The 24,209-nt window shown below is 46.4% G+C and overlaps 2 protein-coding genes across 2 annotated transcripts in view; both read left to right on the forward strand.

Moving 5' to 3' along the window:
* SLC2A9 (solute carrier family 2 member 9) overlaps positions 1–24,209 on the forward strand; it is a 197,763-nt gene that overhangs the window by 166,795 nt on the left and 6,759 nt on the right. The window contains exon 13 of the mRNA XM_030801107.1: positions 19,126–19,253. Within this exon, the coding sequence (XP_030656967.1) occupies positions 19,126–19,253 (128 nt within the window). The remainder of the gene's footprint in view (positions 1–19,125; positions 19,254–24,209) is intronic.
* LOC100599771 (GTP-binding nuclear protein Ran) lies at positions 3,863–4,958 on the forward strand. The gene has a single exon (XM_030800930.1). The coding sequence runs from the start codon at positions 3,896–3,898 to the stop codon at positions 4,604–4,606; it is 711 nt and encodes a 236-aa protein (XP_030656790.1). The 5' UTR covers positions 3,863–3,895; the 3' UTR covers positions 4,607–4,958.

The raw sequence follows: 24,209 nt of genomic DNA on the forward strand, positions 1-24,209 counted from the left end.
TGAAGCAGAGGAAGGATTTGATCAAAATGTGAAAGATGTGTCTATACTTTAATCATTAATTCAGCAAGTAGTTTTTAAGCACCTATGACATACTTGGTCCATACTAGACCCAGGGGATGCAAAGATGAATAAGACTCTCCTGATGAGGACACAGCCAGATTCATTCATTCATTCATTCACTTATCCATATTTATTGAGCCCCTATACCAGAAACTATTGGTATAGAGGCCCTATATGCCAACAGGAGCCCCTATATGGCAGATAATGTTGTAGAAATTGGAGCAGTGCATAGAACAAAACAAACAAACAAAAATCCCTGCCCTCAAGGAATGGACATTCTGTTGAGGGAGGCTTATTGTAAACACATGAAAATATAATGTAATTATATGGTTTGGAGTTGTGTCTCCACCAAATCTCATGTTGAATTGTAATCCCCAGTGTTGGAGGTGGGGGGGCATGGTGGGAGGTGATTGGATCATGGGGATGGATTTCTCATGAATGGTTTAGCACCATCCCCCCGGTACTGTCCTTGTGATAGTGAGTTCTCATGAGATCCCATCGTTTAAAAGTGTGTGGCACCTCCCCACCCTCTCTTTTGTTCCTGCTCCCAGCATGTGAGGCACCTCACTTCTCCTTTGCCTTCCACCATGATTGGAAGATTCCTGAGGCCTCCCCAGAAGCTGAGTAGATGCCAGCATCATGCTTCCTGTACAGCCTGTGGGAACCATGAGCCAATTAAACCTCTTTTTTTATATAAATTACCAGTCTCAGGTATTTCTTTATAGCAATGGGAGAACAGACTAATACCTGTAGCAATAAGGGCTCTGAAGAGAAGTCATGCAAAATGAGAAGGAGAATGATGGAGAAGATGCTGTCTTAGGGTAGCCAGGGAAGGCCTCTCCACAGAGTTGATCATGGAGCAGAGATTTGGAGAGAAGGAGGCAGCCACGCACACATCTGCACATGAGCAATACAGGCAGAGGAGCAGCTGGTGCAAAGGCCCCATGTGTCATTCAGCATTCATGATCGCAGCTCTGAAGGTGCATGCGCCAGCCTCAGGCTTCAGGGAGGACTTCCCGGGGTTGTGATAGCTGATCAGGGGCCTGAGAGACAATCGAGACTCAGATTTGGGCTCCATCAGAAAACTGGACTCTTTCTGTCAAAAAGGAATGAGTTGCCCATCAATTGAGTTGTACAAGGGAGCCAGGCTGGCCTGGAGTCCAGCCCTAGATAGGAAAGGTGGGGACCTGAAAGGAACAACGTCACTCCTAAAGGGACGAAATAAATGAGTCTTGAAGCGAAGTTCAAATTCAGTCCTGTCCTGGGGAAGGCAGAGTTTCAGCTCATCAGTTCTTGTTCCTTCACCTGTTCGTTTGTTTACTGGGTCAGTTGTTAATTCATTTTTAAATACTCCTGTTCATCTGTTCACACACCCATCCATTCATCTCCCCATCTTCATTCAACACCCTCACCAAGTACCTCATCTGTGCCAGGTCTGTCGCTTCATCACTCATGAATCCATAAGGATGACAGGTAGTGTCCTTCTCTGTGCAGGAGGCTGTGCCAGATGGCTGGGCAGGGGCTGTGGGAACAGAGGAAGACCCCAACAGCCTCGAAGGCAGAGAAGAGGTAGTGATGTGCAGTGAATTGTAAAAGTTGAGTCATTTTTCAGGCAGACAGGGAGGGAGGAGGAGGAGGAGGAAGGGCATTTCCCACAGAGGAGAACACCTGGTACTACCCAGGAGGCAGAGAGATAGCAGGTGCCATCCAACAGGAACTGCAGGCTGTCCTCACTCCCTCTGCTGTGAAAAGATGAATTTCTCCTGGCAGGAAGAAGCCAGGCTGTGGAAAGGGGCCCAGACTGAGCAGCTGTCAGGGCTCAGCAGGAAGTTTTTTGCTCTCCACACCCTCAGGAGCTAGGGGCTGAGTGCAGCCAAGGGGGATTCAGCTTTTGGATCTGGAAATGGTTCGGCCTTGCAGAGGCTGCTTGTCACAGCCAACTGGGGAAAGATAGCACACCTGGGGCTGCCGGTTCTGCAAAGAGAGCAGGCGCTCCCTGACTTCCAGCAGGGGCTTTGATATCAGCATTAATATATGTGGCAGCAATAGGAGCTGCAGGCTGTGCAAGTTGGAGGAAGACACCTGGAAAAGAAAAATAAGCTCACTTTTCTGCTGGAAGAAACTTCCAAGAAAAGTCAGAAACAGTAGCAAAGGCTGATGAGGTCACATGTGTGCAGAGTGCTTAAAGCGGGCCTCACTTCACCTGTTCCATCACCCTCAGGATCTCCTGTTTTAATCTGAACAAGGGCTTCAGTCTCTATGTTCCCTCACTTGGCCTTATGGCTGGTATAGGAGAAACACCATTCGTCAGTTTCTACCTCTACCACAAATTAGGTGAATGACTTTGGGCAATCCATGTTTCTGTGCCTTAGTTTCCTCATCTGTAAATTGGAGATAATACCACCTACCTAGAAAGAGTCTTACCATGTGAAAATCAATCAATGTAGCTCTGCATGGAAGGCCACACTGTAGGTGGTCAGCACATGGTAGATATGTTTGTTTAAGGTGTTCACCTTGATGGAGAGGACCCTGTGGACAGCCCAATAGACCTGGCTTCAAATCCCACCTGTAATAGTCAGGGTTCTTTAGAGGGACAGAGCTAATAGGATAGATGTATATATGAAAGCAAGTTTATTAAGGAGCATTGACTCACATGATCACAAAGTAAAGTCCCACGATAGACCATTTGCAAGTTGAGGCACAAGGAAGCCAGTGGTGGATCAGTTCAAGCCCCAAAACCTCAAAAGTAGGGAAGCCGACAGTGCAGGCTTCAGTCAGTGGCCAAAGACGTGAGAGCCCCTGGCAAACCACTGGTGTAAGTCCAAGAGTCCAAAAGCTGAAGAGCTTGGAGTCTGATGTTCAAGGGCAGGAAGCATCCAGCCCAGGAGAAAGATGAAGGCTGGAAGACTCAGCAAGTCAGTGCTTCCATCTTCTCCTGCCTGCTTTATTCTAGCAGCACTGGCAGCTGATTAGATGGTGCCCACCCAGATGGAGGGTGGGTCTGCCTCTCCCAGTCCACTGACTCAAATGTTAACCTCCTTTGGCAACACCCTCACAGACACACCCAGAAACAATACTTTGCATCCTTCAATCCAATCAAGTTGACACTCAGTGTTAACCATCATTCCACCTCTGCCTCTGCCTTGCTAGCTGTGGGACCTTAGCTAAGAGTTTTTACCTTGCGCCCTCATCAGTAGTTTGCAGGGGACACTCTCAGATTATGCCTGACATCCTGACATGATTATTAATACCACCCCCCTTACACTCTCAAAATGTCTGCTTTTGGAAAGTAAACAGCATACTGTCTCTACTCATCAATAAAATGGACAGTGCCACACTCAAGAACTTTTATGAGGGAGAATGAAGGTAATGCAAAGGAAAAACCCTGATAAACATGGAAATGCCACCCCCTTTCCACCACAGCAGCCTTGATAAAGTGCATGCATGGAAACATCATTCCATTAACAAAGAGAAGCAGAAATTTGAGGGGCCGGAGCCGGGGCCAGGGCCGGGGCGGGCGGCGGGCCCAGGGGCAGCGGGCGGCTGTGAGTAGGTGGGTGGTGCGGGCCCGGCCGGGCCGGGGCAGGAGACGGGCGTGGGGTCGGCGCCAGCCCCCGCGAACCCCCGTTTCGTCCTCCGCTCGCATCCCCGTCCCGGTCCCAGTCCCGTTCCCTTCCCGACACCTCCGTCCGCCGTTCTCTGGGCCCCGCCGTCCCGGATGCCGGCCCCGCCCGCTGCCTTCCCGCTCCCAGGCCCGGCCGCCATGGCGCCGCGGGCGAGAGGCCTTTGTGGGGCGGGCACGTGGGGCGCTGGGGGGCGCGGGAGCGGGGCCGCCATGGGCTGCGGGGCCGCGCGAGCGCTCGCCTCCGTCCTCTGCCTCCGCAGGAACGCCGCGATGGCTGCGCAGGGAGAGCCCCAGGTCCAGTTCAAACTTGTATTGGTTGGTGATGGTGGTACTGGGAAAACGACCTTCGTGAAACGTCATTTGTCTGGTGAATTTGAGAAGAAATATGTAGCCACCTTGGGTGTTGAGGTTCATCCCTTAGTGTTCCACACCAACAGAGGACCTATTAAGTTCAATGTATGGGACACAGCCGGCCAGGAAAAATTCGGTGGACTGAGAGATGGCTATTATATCCAAGCCCAGTGTGCCATCATAATGTTTGATGTAACATCGAGAGTTACTTACAAGAATGTGCCTAACTGGCATAGAGATCTGGTACGAGTGTGTGAAAACATCCCCATTGTGTTGTGTGGCAACAAAGTGGATATTAAAGACAGGAAAGTGAAGGCAAAATCCATTGTCTTCCACCGAAAGAAGAATCTTCAGTACTACGACATTTCTGCCAAAAGTAACTACAACTTTGAAAAGCCTTTCCTCTGGCTTGCTAGGAAGCTCATTGGAGACCCTAACTTGGAATTTGTTGCCATGCCTGCTCTCGCCCCACCGGAAGTTGTCATGGACCCAGCTTTGGCAGCACAGTATGAGCACGACTTAGAGGTTGCTCAGACAACTGCTCTCCCGGACGAGGATGATGACCTGTGAGAATGAAGCTGGAGCCCAGCGTCAGAAGTCTAGTTTTATAGGCAGCTGTCCTGTGATGTCAGCGGTGCAGCGTGTGTGCCACCTCATTATTATCTAGCTAAGCGGAACATGTGCTTCATCTGTGGGATGCTGAAGGAGATGAGTGGGCTTCGGAGTGAATGTGGCAGTTTAAAAAATACCTTCATTGTTTGGACCTGCATATTTAGCTGTTTTGGAACGCAGTTGATTCCTTGAGTTTCAAATATAAGACTGCTACAGTCACATCACAATATTCAGTGGTGAAATCTTGTTTGTTACTGTCATTCCCATTCCTTTTCGTTTAGAATCAGAATAAAGTTGTATTTCAAATATCAAAAAAAAAAAAAAAAAAAAAGAGAAGCAGAAATTTATATTCTACCCCAGACAGTCACAAAGACACCAATGTGGAAATGTGTTCACAGCATCAATTAACCTCAGCATTGCTAAAGTATCAAGCTACCCGCAAAGCCTAGCTCCTGCCCACTCTATGCCCCCAGGTCTACTTCACATTCCAACCCCTGTACCTACCTTCCCATCTCTCACCTCCCCTCTTCCTATTCAAATCAATTTAGTGTCTCAGAACCATTTACAACTCAATATGTTCTTTCTCCCCGTATCATAATACAATAAACCCTTTTAGGTAATCAGGAAATAATTAAATTGTGATACTACTAGAGTGACCAACTGCTCTGATTTGCTGACTCTGAAGGGGTTTCTGAGACATGGGACATTCTGTTTTTAAAGCTGGGACAATAAGTTGGTTCCCCTGTATATGCCCCTAGGTACTGTGGCAGTGTAGATTAGAAACCAATAGGAGTTCAGAAAAGGGCATGTCGGAGTAGGCTTCAGTGGAGGGGACAGCAGGACCTTGAAAAGCTGGGAAGTGTTTCTCCAAAAGAGACCCTGAGACACAGATTCCAGTGAAGGCAGTCTGTTTGGGGGGTGATCCCAGGAGACATCAGGAGGGAGTGGGCACTGAGGCAGGGCAGGGCCGGGCAGGCAGCCACGGAGTGCATTTCAGGGCAAGTTCCTGCTGTGGGTACCTGCAGCGTGATCCTCTGGGGAGCTCTGGGAGACTGTGGAGGAAGACAACTGCATCATCTCACAGGAAGCATTAAGGCACCAGCTCTCTTCATTCCATCCTAGGGAGAACCTCTGTCAGCTCCCCAGCCCTTCTGGCTTGTGAAAAGCCAACAAAAGCCTCTGCCAGGCATGCCAGCAGGCAGGTGGATGTGGGACAGCCTGAGATGGTGAGGGAAGATGGAGTAAAGAACCAGTCATCCACGTCTGCCCCAGCATTCCAGGGTCTGAGCCAGAGAACAACAGCACTGCACAGGATTTAAGACACTGTCTAGCCCAGGGTCAAGTGTTAAGTTCAGGTCCCAAATGTCTTTGCTGGTTTTCTGCCCTAGTCATCTGTCTGATACTGTCAGTGGGGTGTTGACTTCTCCTGCTACTATTGTGTGGTTACTTTTGTCTCTTTGCAGGTCTCTAAGAACTTGTTTTATGAATCTGGGTACTCCATGTTGGGTGCATATATATCTAGGATAGTTAGGCATTCTTGTTGAATTGAGCCGTTTATCATTATGTAATGCACTTCTTTGTGTTATTTATTTTTGTTGGTTTAAAATCTGTTTTGTCTGAAATTAGAATAGCAACCCCTGATTTTTTCTGTTTTCCATTTGCTTGGTAAATTTTTCTCCATCCTTTTACTTTGAGTCTATGGGTGTCATTGAATGTGAGATGGGTGTCTTGAAGACAGTATAAAGTTGGGTCTGGCTTCTTTATCAAGCTTGTCACTCTATGCCTTTTTTTTTTTTTTTCTGAGAGGGAGTTTCATTCTGTCACTCAGGCTGGAGTGCAGTGGCACAATCTCAGCTCACTGCAACTTCTGCCTCCCAGGTTCAAGTGATTCTCCTGCCTCAGCCTCCTGAGTAGTTGGGATTACAGGTGCACACCACCACGTCCAGCTAATTTTTGTATTTTATTACAGATGGGGTTTTACTATGTTGGCCAGGCTGACCTTAAGTGATCTGCACACCTTGGCCTCCCAAAGTGCTGAGATTATAAGCATGAGCCACCACACCAGGCCTCTGCCTTTTAATTGGGGCATTTTGCCCATTTACCAAGGTTAATACTGGTATGTGCAGATTTGATTCTGTCATCGTATTGTTAACTGATTATTATGCAGACTTGATTGTGTAGTTGTTTTATAGTGTCACTGGTCTGTGTACTTAAGTGTGTTTTTGTAGTGGCCAGTAATGGTCTTCCCTTTCCATATTTAGCACTCCCTTCAGGAACTCTTATATGGCAGGTCTGGTGGTAATGAGTTCCCTTAGCACTTGCTTATCTGAAAAGCATCTTATTTCTCCTTTGTTTATGAAACTTAGTTTGACTGGCTACAAAATTTTTGATTGGAATTTCTTTTCTTTAAGAATACTGAATATAGGCCCCCAGTCTCTTCTGGCTTGTAGGGTTTCTGCTGAAATATCCACTGTTAGCCTGGTGGGATTCACTTTGTTGGTGACCTGCCTCTTCTCTCTAGCTGCCTTTAACATTTTATCTTTCATTTTGACCTTTGGAGAATCTGACAGACTATATATCCTGGGGATGTTCATCTTATGTAGTATCTCACAGGGGTTCCCTGCATTTCCTGAAGGAAATTTTCATGGACAATATCCTCAAATATGTTTTCCAAGTTGCTTGCTTTCTCTCCCTCTCTTTCAGAGACACCAGTGAGTCATAGATTTGGTTTCTTTACAAATCCCATATTGCTCAGAGATTTTGTTCATTCTTTTTATTCATCTTTCTTTATTTTTGTTGACTGAATTATTTCTGAGAACCAGTCTTCAAGCTGTGAGATTTTTTCTTCAACCTAGGCTATTCTGCTGCTAGTACTTGTGATTATATTATGCATTCTTGAAGTGAGTTTTTCAGCTCTATCAGATAAGTTTGGTTTTTTCTTAAAATGGCCATTTCATCTTTCACCTCCTGTATTGTTTTATTGAATTCCTTAGATTCCTTGGGGGTTTTGACTCTCCCAAATCTCAATGATCTTCATTCCTATCCATATTCTGAATTCTATGTCTGTCATTTCAGCCATTTCACTCTGGTTAAGAACCATTGCTGGGGAATTAGTGTGGTCATTTGGAGATAAAAAGATGCTCTGGCTTTTTGAGTTGCCAGAGTTCTTGCACTGGTTCTTTCTCATCTGTGTTGACTGATGGTCCTTCAATCTTTGAGGCTGCTGACCTTTAGATAGGGTTTTTTGCTTTTATCTTCTTTGATGCCCTTGGGGGTTAGATTGCAGCATGAGGTGGGTTCAGTTGACTGTCTTCATTTCGGGAAGATTTTAGGGAGCCAACGCTCAGCTCAGCACTCCTGGGTTGCATGCTCTGGCTCTGGCGGACTGACATTGGGCCCCCAGATTTGTTCTCTGGCCCCTCAAGGTTAGGAACGTGCTACACTGAATGGGCCGAGGTGTTCCCTGCCCATTGGCCACAACACTTCGATGGGTGTGCCAGCCAAAGCACTTTGGCAGTAGGATCCATGCTTGCTCACATGTGCCAGCAGCTGCAACAGTACAGTGGGGTATGTGTGCATTGGCTGGGGTGGGGCGCAAACAGGAGTTGGGTGGCGGTGTTCCTGCACATAGCTGTGCCAGTGATGGCAGCAGCACAGCAGGGGTGGGACACTGGTGGGGGTGGGGTTGCCAGCACCTGTGCTAGCCCTTGCACCAGTGGGGATGGGGCACTGGCGGGGGCAGAGTTGCTGGTGTCCATTTGTGCATTCATGCTGGCAGTGGCAGCATGGCAGGGTACCCATGTATCAGTAGGGGGCACAGCAGGGTGCACACATGCCAGCAATGGTGGCACTATGGGGTGCATGCACACACATGTGCTGGAAGAGGGGGAGGCAAGGTCCACTCACAGCACGCTGGCAAAGCGATGGTGGGGTGGTGGGGAATGGGGCATGAACAAGTGTGTGCCAGTGAAGGGAGGCTGTGGTGAGGGGAGGCTGTGGGTGGGCTGGTGCACACCAGTGGGAGCCAGTCTGGTAGAGTTCTCCGATGGTCTGACATAGTCTGCTGGCAACGGAGCCATGAAGAGGGCCCTGAGGAAGCACCCTGGTTGGGCATCTGACACTGCATTACACATGGGCACAGCCAGGCTGGGGCCCCAAGAGAGTCCAGCAGATGGGGGGCATTCAGAATGCACTGGCCTCATCCTACAGGCAAGGCCACCCTGCTCTGTCCAGGTCTGACAGTCACGCTCCTAGAGGAGCATGGCAAGCCTTGGGGAATGGGCATTACTGACCATGCTTCACTGCAGATGTTCCCACACCAAACCCTCTGGGCAACACACAGGCTGGAGTCCTGCCCCTGCCACCTGTCTAAGCAGTTCTCCCTGTTGTCTTAAGTGTCTGTGGGGGTTGTGGGGTCTCCTGCTGCTGGGATTCTGGAGGTCCATGGTGAGAGCGAGTCATTCCTCACCTGTTCAACTCATCCCTTCCCCAGGAATCACTGGGGGCCAGGAAACAAGTCCCATTGCTCAGCAGCCCCGTGCAGGGTTCCCAGACTTCCCTGCTTCAGCCCAGCATCTGCATCCTCCCTCTATCCACTCGCAATGCCTTCTCTCTGAGGATGTGGCTTGAGTGTGCCAGTCTTCCTGATGTCCCGGGCTCTCGGTGGGAGATGTTCCTCCTAGCTCGACCCTCTTTTATCCAGTCACCCTTACTTTTCTATTTCAACACCCCTCCCAGCCCCATGCTCATCCAAAAAGGAAGAATGTTAAAATGCGCCCATGAGAACCTACCAGCAAGACTGCTGACCTCCCTCTTTATTGAAACAGAAACTCCTCACCAAGCTTAGAAACAGGTCATCTGAGTGTGCTTAACTCACCACCAAACAGAACACATCACTGTGGGTTTGTTCTGATAGACTTTGTGTTTTCTTACCTGCTAATTAACTGTCCGCACTCATTATGCTGTAGCAGCTTCTTCTTTTTAAATTAGGATTAACAGTCAGTTTGGCCTTACATGGCCCGTTTGCTCCTGAGACTCTTCAAAAAAAATCTTCTCCCCCAGACAGTCCAGGATGGTAATGTTCAAGCCTATTGATTCAACTAAAGAACACAGATTTTAAATCCCACTGGAAGAAAGTCTGTGTCAAAACATGCTAATTGATAGTCAAGAGGAAGAACCACTTTACATTTCCCTAGAGCAGAGTTTAGCAAACAATCTAAGTCTTATGACTGATCCTACACAAATTCAAGTTACAATCACCATGTATGGTTGTTAACGATGCTGAGAGGCACGAACTTCTTTTCACAAACATCCTCCCTTTTGTTTCTGGAGTTCTGAACTACTGTTTCCTAACCAGTGTCCCTGTCTGCCTCCACATCCTCCCTCTGCTGACCCATATCCCACTCTGCATCAGGGACACTTTTCAAATCACAAATCTGATCCTGTCTCTCTCCTCCTAAAACCCTTCAACGGGCCTACAGCTTCTGCCTGCAAACTCCTGCCCCAAGCATGGCCTACTAGACACCCTAGAATCAACCCCTGCTGGCCCCTCACAAGCTGCCTCTGCTGTCCCACCTCCCCATCGCAGCCCGGGGCTCTCACCGAACCTGCACCCTGGTTAGCCCTCCATCTCCTCAACTGCATAAAGAATTTCCGGCCAGGCACGGTGGCTCATGTCTGTAATCCCAGCACTTCGGGAGGCCGAGGCAGGCGGATCACAAAGTCAGGAGATTGAGACCAGCCTGACCAACATGCAGAAACCCCGTCTCTACTAAAAATACAAAATTAGCCGGGCGTGGTGGCGGGTGCCTGCAGTCCAGCCTGGGCGACAGAGCGAGACTCGGTCTCAAAAAAAAAAAAAAAAAGAATTTCCACTCATTCTTAAAAGATCTGTTTAACTATCATCATTTTCCCTTCATCTACACGTTCAGCAAACATCTGTCAAGCACCCAAGAGACAGACATGATTTGCTATGGGGGAAGCAACAGTGAGAAAAAGAGACAAAATGCCTGCCCTCAAGGAGCACAATGAACAAGCAAAAGATAAATGCAAAGATGATGATGCAATCCATGGAAATAAATAAACATGAGGCTGTGATCGAGAATAAGATAGTGGTGGAGGGACCTCCCCCTTTTGCCTAATTAAATACATGCTCATGTCTCATGCCCATTCCTGAAGAAGTCTCCTTTCCATTTTTCTTTTTTAGAAAACACATCCCACGTGGTGAGACCACAGGCTTGCGTAGTTACTTATGCTGGCCAGCAAACAATGGGGGGATTAATGAGAAGCAGAAGAGGAAACGCCGTAATCATTGATATTGATTGGGCCTTTGCCACTGATATGGTTTGGCTTTGTGTGCCCACCCAAATCTCATGTCAAATTGTAATCCCCATGTGTCAGGGGAGGGACCTGGTTGGAGGTGATTGGATCACAGAGGTGGTTTCCTTTATGTTGTTCTCATGATAGTGAGTGAGTTCTCATGAGATCGGATGATTTAAAAGTGTATGACATCTCCGCCTTCACTTTCTCTCCCCTGCTCTGCCACAGTAAGATATACTTGCTTCCCCTTCCCTTTCCGCCATGATCATAAGTTTCCTCAGGCTTCTCCAGCCATGCAGAACTGTAAGTGAATTAAGCCTCTTTTCTTCATAAATTACCCAGTCTCAGGTAGTTCTTTACAGCAGTGTGAAAATGGACTAATAAAGCCACACATTAAACGCGTCACTAAGCATTATCTCATTTAATCCCCAGTACAGACCTAAGAGGCAGGAACTCCTGTTCTGTCCTCATTTTATGTACAAGAAAATGGAGAGCCAGAGATACGACTTACCTGTGGTCACACAACTTGGAAGTGGAGGGGTGGGAATTTAAACTGGGTTAAACCTGGTGACTAAGAGAAAATATATCTAAAGGATTAAGTGACATGCGGACACACTTGTGGAGATTTTTAAGGAGATTTCTAGGCATTTGGTGGGGGGACTTTAGAAACTGATGATAGTGGTTCCATTGGAATAATTTTAATAAATATGAATTAAGGAAAAGTTTGGGCAGTGCACTTTATTTCTTTTATGTAAAAATGAAATTACAATTGAGCTTTCTCTTGGTTACTTGGACAAGAGTTAGTGCCAGTGGTCTTAGCTACTAGCCTGGCCACCTCCACATGGTAATAATTTGCCATGTGCCAAGTAAGCACTATCAAGGTTTCGACTTTACTGAGATTTTAAATAGCTCATTAAGTGAGATTATAGGCAAGGAAACTGAGGTCTAGAGAAGGACCAAAGCCTCCCACCTGGTGGTCGGCAGAGCCAGAGGAGCCCACTGAGAGTCAGGGTGAGTCAAGGCTCTGCAAGGAGCCCCCAGGAATCATCAGCCATACCTCCTCAACCCTGGTTGCTCAGCAGCCTCCCCTGCCTCCCTACCTAGGAAGCACATGCTTGAGGAGGTGGGTGTCTAAGCTGCTCTCAGAAATGAGAGGACAGACCTCGCATACATCCTGTGAGGGGTGGAGCTTCCTGTGTGCACTCCAGTCCCACCCTTTCCAACAGGCTGCAGGGCATGAGTTCTAATTGCTGATATATCTTGGCTGTTGTCATGGAACAAATCTGTTTGGGAGCCTGTGCATTTTCAAATTCTCAAATGTCTGTCCTAGAGAAAGGGCAGAGGAGACAGTCTCTTACCTGTGTCCGGATCTCTTGGTTTCAGAGCCAAGTCTATCATTTACTGCTCGTGCCACCTTGAGCAAGTCACTCTCTACTCTGGGTTTCAACTTCCTCACCAGTTAAATGGAGTTAGAATAACTGCCTCCCAAGATAGTTCTTACATCAACTAACAGAGTCTGCAAATGCCTAGCACAGGACTTGACATGTAAATGTTGGATGGAAATAGATGAACGAATGGATGAACAAGATTAAGTCTTTTTACATAAACAAAACAGAATGCCCATGAAGAGTTTTCAAAATTATTATATTTCAATAAAAGAAAAGAGTTATTTTTAAACATGGTGCTTAACAGAAAATTTATTTAAAGGATTAAGTAACATATGGACACACTTAAGGAAATTTCTAAGGGGGGTTGTGGGCATTTTGAAGGGCTTTAGAAATTGATGATCGTGGTTCCATTGGAATAATTTTAATAAGTATGAATTAATGAAAGGTTTGGGCAGTTGTCCTTTATTTCTTTTATTCAAAAATAAAATTAAAATTGAACTTTTGGCTGGGCGCGGTGGCTCACGCCTGTAATCTCAGCACTTTGGGAGGCCGAGGCAGGCGGATCACGAGGTCAGGAGATCGAAACCATCCTGGCTAACACAGTGAAACCCCATCTCTACTAAAAATACAAAAAATTAGCTGGGCGTGGTGGCGGGCTCCTGTATTCCCAGCTACTCAGGAGGCTGAGGCAGGAGGATGGCATGAACCCGGGAGGTGGAGCTTGCAGTGAGCCGAGATTGCACCACTGCACTCCAGCCTGGGCAACAGAGCAAGACTCTGTCTCAAAAAAAAAAAAAAAATTGAACTTTTTCTAGGGTACGTGGGCAAGAGTTAGAAAATAGAGAGAAGGGAGAAGGGGCCTAAAGATAATATGTAGGAAACGTTGCTGGAAGCAGAAATAACAAAGCTGGCTTTACAGAAATACCACAGGTGTGCATTGCTAAGCACAGTCTCATTTAACGCACAAAACAAAACTAAGTAGGAGCTATTGTTATCTTCAGTTTATAGATGAGAAAACTGAGAACCATAGATACATGTGGTCACATAGCTAGTAGGTAAAGTGATGGGAATTTATATCAGGTTTATCTCTGGAGAAAGAAAGGTATCAGATAGTTCCTCACTATAGACACCAGGGCACTGTTGCCACAAGACAGCTTGGTTGTTAGACCAGCTGAGCTGGAGCACAGATTCACAGAGAACAGAGATCTGGAGGAAAAGACAATTTTTAAAAAGTAATTCTCATATGAAGAACGTGCATAATGCAATTCCTTTTCACTTGAACATAACTAAATATAACTATTAGGAATTTACCAATGAGGGGGAAGAATATTTCTTTGCTTATGAACATTTCTGAAGGAAAAATAATGGCATTATTAATGAAGTAGATAATGTCTCAAAATTATTAGGAATATTTTTAGGATATCGACAGAATTTTTTAAATGACTTGGCAATTTTTTACGTAGAATACTCAATTAATCAGCACATATTTTCTATTTTCCTGGCAAGAGGGGAGAAAAATGAGTGGGGAAGGAGAGATGGGGAGAAAGAAACAGGGGAATAAAATAATTTCAAGGTGAGGGACATATACCTCAATCCATATCACCTCTTGATATTCTGTAAAGAAAGGAGTCAGAGGGCCTTTTTTTTTTTTTTTTTTTTACTAAATCTGGCTCTTCCACCAAGTTTTATGACCTTGAGCAAATACATTTCCCTCTCTGAGCTTCATTTTCCTAATCTGTAAAATAGGAGTTTTTATTGTACCTAGAGTCCTAGGCAGTATCCTAGGATTCTATACCTCAAATGCATGGATTCAAATCTGGTTTCCTTTTCCACAGTGCATGTGCCACTAAGGCAAGAGCAACTATATGTTATTGGGGAAGCCCTTCTCTGCCAAAGCAAATTGGCGGGCAAACCACCCACTCAGGAAAAACAGTTAGTCAACAAGTGTGGCTCAGTATCCACGGGATCCAGGAGCCAGGAAGCTTATTCAGATCACAGGATTAATATTCTCCTGGAACGTGCTTCTTCTGAATAATAATAATAATCACTAAAAGCTATTGAGTGTTCATCACACCTCAGACACAATTCAATGTGTATTATCTGCATTAGGTCCTTTAAGCTTTGCAATGGCCCCATAAAATCAATTCCAGTGTCCTTGCTTTATAGAGGAGGAAATTCGAGCCAGAAAGGTGAACTAATTTGCCCGAGGTCACACAGAGCCTGCAAGTGGCAGAGCCAAGACTCTAACCCAGATGGTCTGATTCAAGCAGCATGCTCCAAACTGTAGTATCAGACACCCACCCAGCCCCCAACTATAGTGTTACACTCTCACCTCAGGCCCCTAACTTTAGGGTAAGACCCCCACTCCACACTCCTAATTAGAGTGTGGGTCCTCCACCCCATGTTCTTAACCCTAGTGCTATACCCCAACGCCTGAAACTAGTACTTAGGTGCATATGATATAAAGATTTTCTTCACTGTTGTTATTAGCAATGGCTACCTGATTATTGCAATAGTCACTGAGAAGTTAAACACTTAAGGAATAGATGGCAGTAGCAAAGATTCTTGTTACCTTCCCCAAATCCCCTTGTCCACACTCTTTTGTGATTCTCGGACAGACCTACAATTGCTCCCGTATGTGGCTTTTTGCTTGAGGACTTCCCCAGCTCTCTCAGCCCACATTGTGGCAGGCCAAAAGCACTGCTCAAAGTGTAACACTCAATGAGTGACTGATGAGACATGGTGGATAAATAACCCATTTGTCAATTTTTGCTTTTGTTGCAATTGCTTTTGGTGTTCTCATCATGAAATCTTTGCCTGTGCCTATTTGTCGAGTGGTATTGCCTAGGTTGTCTTCCAGGGTTTTTATAGTTTTGGGTTTTACATTTAAGTATTTAATCCATCTTGAGTTTATTTTTGTATATGGTGTAAGGGAGGAGTCCAGTTTCAATCTTCTGCAAATGGCTAGCCATTTATCCCAACAACATTTATTGAATACAGTCCTTTCCCCATTGCTTGTTTTTGTCAGGTGTGTCAAAGATCAGATAGTTGTAGGTGCACAGTCTTATTTCTGGGTTCTCTATTTTGTTCCCTTGGTCTATGTATCTGTTCTTGTACCAGCACCATGCTGTTTTGGTTACTATAATTCTGTAGTATAGTTTTAAGTCAGGTAGTATGATGCCCCCAGCTTTGTTCTTTTTGCTTAGCATTGCCTTGGCTATTCAAGCTCTTTTTTGGCTCCATATGAATTTTAAAATAGTTTTTTATGGCTCTGTGAAGAATGTCAATGGTAGTTTAATGGGAATAACATTGAATTCATAAATTGCTGTGGGCAATTTAAACAATATTAATTCTTTTTATTAATGAGCATGGAATGTTTTCCCATTTGTTTGTGCCATCTATGATTTCTTTAAGCAGTGGTTCGTAGTTCTCCTTGTAGAGACCTCGTAAAGTTCTTTTCATAGTGCCTGCCACAGTTACCATCATCATCTTCACCAGCAGCTACAGAAGCACCATCGTTATCATCATTACCATCATCATCTTCTTCATCACCATCACTTCTTGCTAAGAAACCTTGCATACATCACTCCCCTTCTCTAAGCTTCAGCTAACTCATCATAAAATGGGGAATATAATGCAGAGGAGTCTTGATTATTATTATTATAGTATCTAACATCTATTGAGTGCCTTTCATGTGCAAGACTTATACTAAGTGTTTGCATTTAGTAGTTCATTTCATGCTAACAAATACCCCCAGTAGTAAGCTCCTACTATCATCACTGTACAGGTGAGAGAATTCCGTTCTAGAAAGATTTAGCTGAGATAGGACTTAAACCTGTTCTTACTAACACCAAAGCCCAAGCTCAGTCCACTGTGCTTTACCACCTTCTCTGGTTGTGAAGATCAAGGGAGATAACGGGAATGAAAACACCTGCGTACAATGGAGCTGTGCAGGCTCCTCATGGTTGCTTAGGGCTTGGTCTGAAGGCCTAGTGAAAGAGAGGATCTGATATCAATGTACCATGAATTCCCTGGCATCCTAATCATTTATTCTTTCATCAATCCTGCAAACACTTACAGAGCACCTGGTATGTGTTCAGCACTGTGCTAGGATCAGGAGCCTTAACCAATAAACAAGTCATGGCCTCAAGTCCTGAAGAAACAAAGAGATGTACCAGGAGGCAATTTGTCAGCGTTCTACTGCGTTGTACATTGATGTGCCGCATTCCATTGTACCAGCATCAGAAGTACTGAGTTATCCACAGGTGCTTCCAAAAACACACCTAGGAAAGACACAGAAAGTGAAACATCATCACCTAACCCTGTTCAGGCTTCAGAATTGCTGTGAACTGATTCCCAGTGGTGTTAGCTGCAGGGCCAACTGCGTGTGTGACACAAACACTTTCTGACAATGAAATATTCTGCAGACCCAAAGGCTGGTTTCATTACATTTCAGTGTGTAATCATTGTTCTCACAAAGTTCAATAGATATATTTAAATATAGAGTCTAATATTTTTGTAGTGAACAGCATATCAAATCTTATCAAAATCAACTTTTGAGCATTTAACTTATGTAGGTAAATATTGATGGAGTATCTACTCTGTGGGAAATGCCAGGCAAATGGAGATAGTGCCTGCTCAGGGGGACTCACAGCATAGTGGGAGGTGAGGGGACGGTCCATTCCCAGTCGTTTTTGATTTGTTGGAGTGCAAGCCTTGCTGGCAACATAGTGGGGTGATAACGTTGAAAGGTCTAGAGAGATTCAGACTTTAGTTGGCCCTGGCTTTGTGGCTTTGTCACCCTGGGCTGCTTGGTTGGGTCGGCTTGCTAAGTGATTGTGTATGTGCAATGCTTACCTTGAAAGCTTTACCTCAATGCAGGAATTGTCTCCAAATTCAGCCCCTTCCTTTCATCTCACCTGCCGTGATCTGAGCCCTCCTAAACAACCATTGCCTCCTCCCTGGACTGCCCCAACATTCCCCTGCATCCACTCCTACACCCTCCGGGCTTTTCTCCAAACAGCAGTGATCTCTGTGAAATGCAAATTGATCACCTCAACTGCTGCATAGCAGCCCAAAGTGGTTTTCTTCAGCTGCAAACCCCTCTCCATGATCTACAAGAGGCTGCTTCATTGGCCCTGCTCACATTTGCTACCTCACCCCATTCATCTCTGCCTCCTTCAGGTGTCTGGACAGATTGGCCCCTGTTGTAGACCTTGGTCCAATCCTTTCACCTGTAGGACCTGTGCCTGCCCCTCCCTCCACCCGGCATGATCTTCCCTAGATCTTCAGGAGCCACCTTTCCTTCTTCAATCCACATCTCCACCATCTCCTCCCCAGAGCATCCTTCTCCACCCACTGCCAAAATAGACAGTGCATCTCCTCCAGAATGCTTATCACATTTGGTATTTATATTTATTTATTCATTTGCTCACTCCCCTTTTTTATTTTTATTTTTTCATTTCCATAGGTTTTTTTGGGAACAGGTGGTGTTTGGTTACATGAATAAGTTTTTTAGTGGTGATTTCCAAGATTTTGATGCACCCATCACCCAAGCAGTATACATTCACCCAACTGGTAGTATTTTATACCTCACCCTCCTCCCCCCTTTCCCCCAAGTTCCCAAAGTCTGTTGTATCATTCTTTTATCTTTTTTTTTTTTTTTTTTGAGAGGGAGTTTCACTCTTATTGCCCAGGCTGGTGTGCAATATATGTGACCTTGGCTCACTGCAACCTCCACCTTCCGGGTTCAAACGATTCTCCTGCCCCAGCCTCCCGAGTAGCTGGGATTACAAGCATGCGCCATCAAGCCCAGATAATTTTTGTATTTTTAGTAGAGATGGGGTTTCACCATGTTAGTCAGGCTGGTCTCAAACTCCTGACCTCATGTAATCCACCAGCCTCTGCCTCCCAAAGTGCTGGGATTACAGGTGTGAGCCACCGCGCCTGGCCCCAGTTGTATCATTCTTATGCCTTTGCATCCTCGTAGCTTAGCTCTCACTTATGAGTGAGAACATACGATGTTTGGTTTTCCATTCCTGGGCTCACTCCCATTTTAATGAACAAGTCACCCCAGCAGACAAGGGTTCCCCATGAAAGCAAAGACATGTTGCTTTTGACCTCACTGTTGGAACAGCCCCAGCACATAAATAATTGTTGGATGTTGACACAGTGAATGGCTCCAGCCTAGTAATTTCCAAATTGTGTTGTGTCTCTCTAGAGTTTAATAAAAGTCCCCGAGGGATTTCCCATCCATTACCCACTCTGTCTTGTCTGAGAAACACCCAGGTGCAGATCTCATTGGCAGAGTGGTGACTCCAGCTGGAGATGGGGAGGTTCAAGTGGGATCCCAGCAGTCGTGCTGAGCCCTAGGTCCCAGTCTGGGCACAGGGCACGATCACCGGTCTCACTGTACAGGATATGGAGGAATGGAAGGGTATAGACCTGAGACCACATGTGAGTTTGGAAATGTATGGGGGTAGCTTGGGTTGTGGTGGTGACTGGAGGCTCTCCTGGCATCAGAATGTAAAGGGTAATAAACACCCTGCAATTGCACAGGACAGTCTCTCAAAATAAAACTTGTCCCACCGCAATATCGATGATGTCTCCACTGAGTAACACTAAGCCACCAGGGCGACTCAGGAACTGGGGCCCACTACACATCCAGTCAAGGGGTGGCGGGGGGCTCTAAAGTGTGGCAGATGGAGATGGATGCTGGAGGCATGACCTTCTCAGAGTGATTAATTTCATGTCCTGGCTCACACACTGCAGGTGGCATCCCGTTCATCTTGACTGGTGAGTTCTTCCAGCAATCTCAGCGGCCGGCTGCCTTCATCATCGCGGGCACCGTCAACTGGCTCTCCAACTTTGCTGTTGGGCTCCTCTTCCCATTCATCCAGGTATGACTGACAAGGAGTCTTTTGCCCATGGGGTTCCCTTTGATTCTGCAGCCCTTGAGGGGTGATTCATAGAGCAAAGTTGATATCTGTCCTCTCAACTGGAAACTCATGCTATTTTCCTAAGGAAGGAAGAAACTATGCTTCGGGCAAAACCTTTCATCCCTTTCTCTTTCCTGTGCCTTCCTAGAGCTTCCCTAAATGCTGTGGGCTGCTTCAGAGGGCGTGGGCTACCCATTGCTGACGGTATGCAAGGACTCCTAGGTTAGCAACTCAAACCTACAACCTACTTATCATTTTTACAATGTGCTCATCACTGTGTAAGACAAATTCCATCTAATAGTTCCAGTGCACACTGCAAACCACCACCCATTTAACATGCTCGTTGTCGTCATCATAACCACAGCTAATGGGATCATTGTCCCAAGGGTGACAGTGATCGGTAGGAAAATGCCCACATACTCAAGAATCAGATACAAGTCTTTTTGGGTAGGGAAAGAATCTATTCATTGGAAACCGAATTCATTAATTCAACACATATATATGTTGAGTCCCAGCTGTGTGCCAGGCACTATTCTAGGCAACGAGGATAGACTGGTAACAAAGCCTGTGTTTCCTGGTCCTGGAGCTGAACGGGAAAACAAAAGAGGCAGAAGTGCTATTTTAAATGGGGCAGTCGTGAAGGGCTCTGGAAGGAGGTGACAGTTGCACAGAGGCCTGAGTGAAGTGAGAGAGCAGAGCTGTCCAGAAATGGTGAAGTCCTGGCTAGAAAAACAGCAAGTGCAAGGGCCCTTGGGCAGGGCTGTATTTGGCCTGTGTAAGAAACCACCCAGAGGCCTATATGACAGAAACAGAGTGAGCAAGAAAGATGGATGAGACAGAGGATCAGATCAGAGGGTTATCTGGGAGCAGGAACATAAAAGGCTTTGCAAGCCTTCTGCACAGAGCAAGGGGCCCAGAAGCATTTGCAGAAGGAGAATGAAGCATCCCTGCTCAAATGCCCACCAGGGCTCCCTGCTGCCCTCAGTGCTGGGTGGTACCACCTGGAGAAGGTGAGAATCTGTCAGATACATCACCCTCCATTCTCAGGAGCTATTTCAATCCTGTCCTCCTCCCCTCACCAACTATTCTGAACACTCAGTTCGGAGTCTGCTTGCTAATTTACTAGTGCAAAGCCCAACACATCCCAGAGATTCTGCTGCCAGCTTGGGTGAGCCAAAGGTCAGTGTTTGCGGCACTCCAAGCCCCAGCCACCCCAGCTCCAAGCCTGCATGGTGGCTGTTCCTGCATTCACAGTTACGGAGCAGTTGCTCTGTGCCGCCCGCCTCCCCCATGCATGGCTTTCTGTGCCCACATCACCCTCACACAGTCCTGAGCTGGAGTTTCTGATCCTTGCCACTGTACAGGCAAGGAGGTCCAGGAAGCAGACATGGTCGGCCCAGGTCCCACAGTCAGCATCAAACCCAGTTTCTCCACTTCACCACCTTGTGCTCAACTTCCCTCTCCATCCATCACTTGCTACAGCCTCCTCGTCTCAGAAGGTTGCCGCACCCTGTAACTTTCAAGGCATCTTTGTGTTTTAGCAACAACCACTCTATTTCTGAAACATAAGTGCTGTTGGGGGCTCCATGAGCCATGGAGTTAGTCAGGGTCCCACACTCATTTACTCCCATCCTGGGACACCTTCACATGGCTGCAGTCAGAACATAACAAGTTATCTTTTAAATTGACTTTAAACCTCAAGTGGCTTTTTACAGTTTGGCCCAAAGCCAGCAGAGCCAGGTGTCAGTAAAATCATCATTCTTGTGGCAAAAGTTAACTTCAAGCTGCTTCTGTCAACATGGTCTCCCCATCACATTTATAAATTAAGTAGAGAAGTTCCAGCACCTTCACATGGCCCAGTACTGAGATTTGTATGTCCGAGAAGCAGGCCACTATCATCTGAGCCACTTGGGGGTGTGGGGTGTGAAAGACCTTCTTGCCTGCGACAGTTTGAGTGTTAACAGCATCAACATGCCACTTTAGCATGCTTGCTGTGTGCCCAAGTACTCCACCGCTGCCTGTGCTAGGAGGTAGTGCCTGTATCATGCCCTTTGGCAGGCAAGGGGATGAGCTCAGAGAGATGTAGTAACTTCCAAGGTCACTGCACTTCCAAACCTAGATAATTTTTTGTATTTCTAAAAACTGGAATCAATTCTTTGCTTTGTTCTTGCTTCTCTTGCCTGTCATTTATGAGCCTTTTCTTATGCCTGTGGGCATTTTCGCAACAAATCCCCTCTGGAAACAGTTCCTGAGCATCTGGGTATGTCCAGGGTGTCTGGGTTTTCAGGGGTCATTCGGGAAACATTGCAGGTGTGACTGTTGATGAACCATCGGAGCAGGAACAGCCAGGCTGGACATAACAGATGGAGACACTGGGCAGGTAGTTACATTTAGTATTTTGTGAAATGTCAGCCTCCTGACCCAAGCCTAGGAAGGCAGCCACGGTTAATTTCCTTTCTGGAGAGGAGCTTAGCAAGTTAGAGAGCTGGGCTCAGGGGGCTGCTGTGAGCAATGATCAATGCATTAGAGAAATACAGGGCTAACAAGTTCTGAGTCACATCCCCCAACCCCAGCCCACCACAGCCCCACCCACACCCGCCCACGGGAGCAACGTGTATGTGTTGTAGATGCCATACATGAACCATTTCCGACCTACCTCCCTTCTGAAAACCAGCTTAGCCACAATCAAGAGCTACTGTGTTCATCTACTCGGGCCTCGGGCCGCCGTGACCAAATAGCACAGACTAGGTTCAACAACAGAAATTTATTTTCTCACAATTCTAGAAGGTAGAAGTCTGAGCTCAAGGGCTTAGCTGGCTTAATTAATTCTGAGGCCCCTCACTTTGGCTTGTGAATGGCTGTTGTCAAGTTCACAGCTATGCCAATTGTTATCCCCAGGATCAGGTTCCAGCTCATGCTGAGGTCCGAAGGGAGTGGGTGGATGAGCAGACAGCTGGAAGAGCACTCGGGGCCGTAGGCAGGTGCAATGTAGTCTCTCATCAGCAGTTCATTCACACTAGGACTCACACTGTCCACCCTGTCTTGGCTGCTTAGTCCAGCAGCTCCCACACATGGCTGCACTGCCAGCTTGCCCTTCAAGGTCAGCAGCTTAACTCTTTCTCTGGGCACCAGAACTCGAGCTGTGTCCTGGCTCCCCTCTTTCCATTTTGCAGCTGGACAGCTCTGGTTCTGTCTCTCTTTCTCTGGGCACCAGCGCGAGAGCGCCTGTACAGTGTCAGCAGGGCAGTCATACCTTTTACAGACAACAGTGGTGTAGGGCCAAGGGATGCCCTTCCCATGTTATGGCTACATGGCTGTGATAACAAGTGGAGTTACACGCCTGCCCTCTAAACTCACTGAGTCACTCTGGATGTTTACCTCAGCCTACCCTTGACCAAAGCACAACCATGTTCCTTACAGCTGTCTTCTCCCTGTGTCCTTGCATGGTCGCCTTTCTGTGTCGATCTGTGTCCTCATCTCCTCTCTTATGAGAATAGTAGGATATTCGATTAGGGCCCACCCTAATGACCTCATTTCAACTTAATCACATCCTGAGGTGCTAGGGCTTAGGACTCAACATATAAATTTCAGGAGGGACGCAGTTCAGCCCACAGCAGCCACCAAGAGAAACTACTCACACATCTTGACTGTTTCACTTATTCCAATAAGTGTCAGTGGCAAATGTATTCCAGTCCCCAAACAGACCCCTAAGAGGCCTGGACTTCTTCCTCAGAATAAAATATCTGAGCCAATAGAGCCACAGACAATGGCACGAATCACGCCTGTATTGAAGCCCATGTATTAGCAGAGGGCCCTGGGCATGCTCCTCAAGCATGAGTTTCCTCTCCAAGCCTGAGTTTCCTCACCTGTAAAACAGGGAAAATCCTTAGCCCTCTTATCACCAACAGAGAAAGGAGGCCGCTGTGGTTGTGGGGAGGAGCCCACATCCCTTCATGCTCACCTTCACATGCTGGCTCTGGGATCCTGTTGGCAGCATTTGCTGTGGTCAGCATCAGTGTTGCTTGGGCCATTTGTTATAAAGCCTGCGAAAAACAGTCTCCAGTGTGGAGTGCCAGTATTTTCCGATTCAGAGAAAATTGCATGCAAATGTATGCCTCCTTGATTCTACTCGAGTTGTAAAATCCAGTTTGAGTTCAATAAATTCTGGAAGGGAGCAAATTATTCTTTTCAACCTGAAGAATATTGGGTCATATCCTGAATGCCTCAGCAGAGTGAGACAGGCAGGGCTAGTCAAACTTTTTCTGAGCTTTTTGTTTTTCTTCGACTTTTATTCTAAGTTCGGGGTACATGTGCAGGATGTGCAGGTTTGTTACACAGGTAAACATGTGCCATGGTGGTTTGATACACAGATCAACCAATCACCTAGGTATTAATATTAAGCCCAGAGTCCATTAGCTATTCTTCCTAACACTCTCCCTCCACCGCAACCCCCTGATAGGCCCCAGTGTGTATTGTTCCCCTCAATGTGTCCGTGTGTTCTCATTGTTCAGCTTCCACTTATAAGTGAGAATATGCAGTGTTTGGTTTTCTGTTCCTGTGTTAGTTTGCAGAGGGTAACAGCTTCCAGCTCCATCCATGTCCCTGCAAAGGCCATGATCTCATTCCTTTTTAAGGCTACATAGTATTCTATGCTGTATATGTGCCACGTTTTCTTTATCCAGTCGATCATTGATGGGCATTTGGGTTGATTCCATGTCTTTGCTATTGTGAATAGTGCTGCAATGAATATACACATGCATGTATCTTTATAACACAATGATTTACATTCCTTTGGGTAGATACCCAGTAATGGGACTGCTGGGTCAAATGGCATTTCTGCCTCTAGGTCTTTGAGGAATCACCATGCTGTCTTTCACAATGATTGAATTAATTTAAACTCCCACCAACAATGTAAAA

The sequence above is a fragment of the Nomascus leucogenys genome, chromosome 20, assembly GCF_006542625.1.
Source record: "Nomascus leucogenys isolate Asia chromosome 20, Asia_NLE_v1, whole genome shotgun sequence".
Taxonomy (NCBI): domain Eukaryota; kingdom Metazoa; phylum Chordata; class Mammalia; order Primates; family Hylobatidae; genus Nomascus; species Nomascus leucogenys.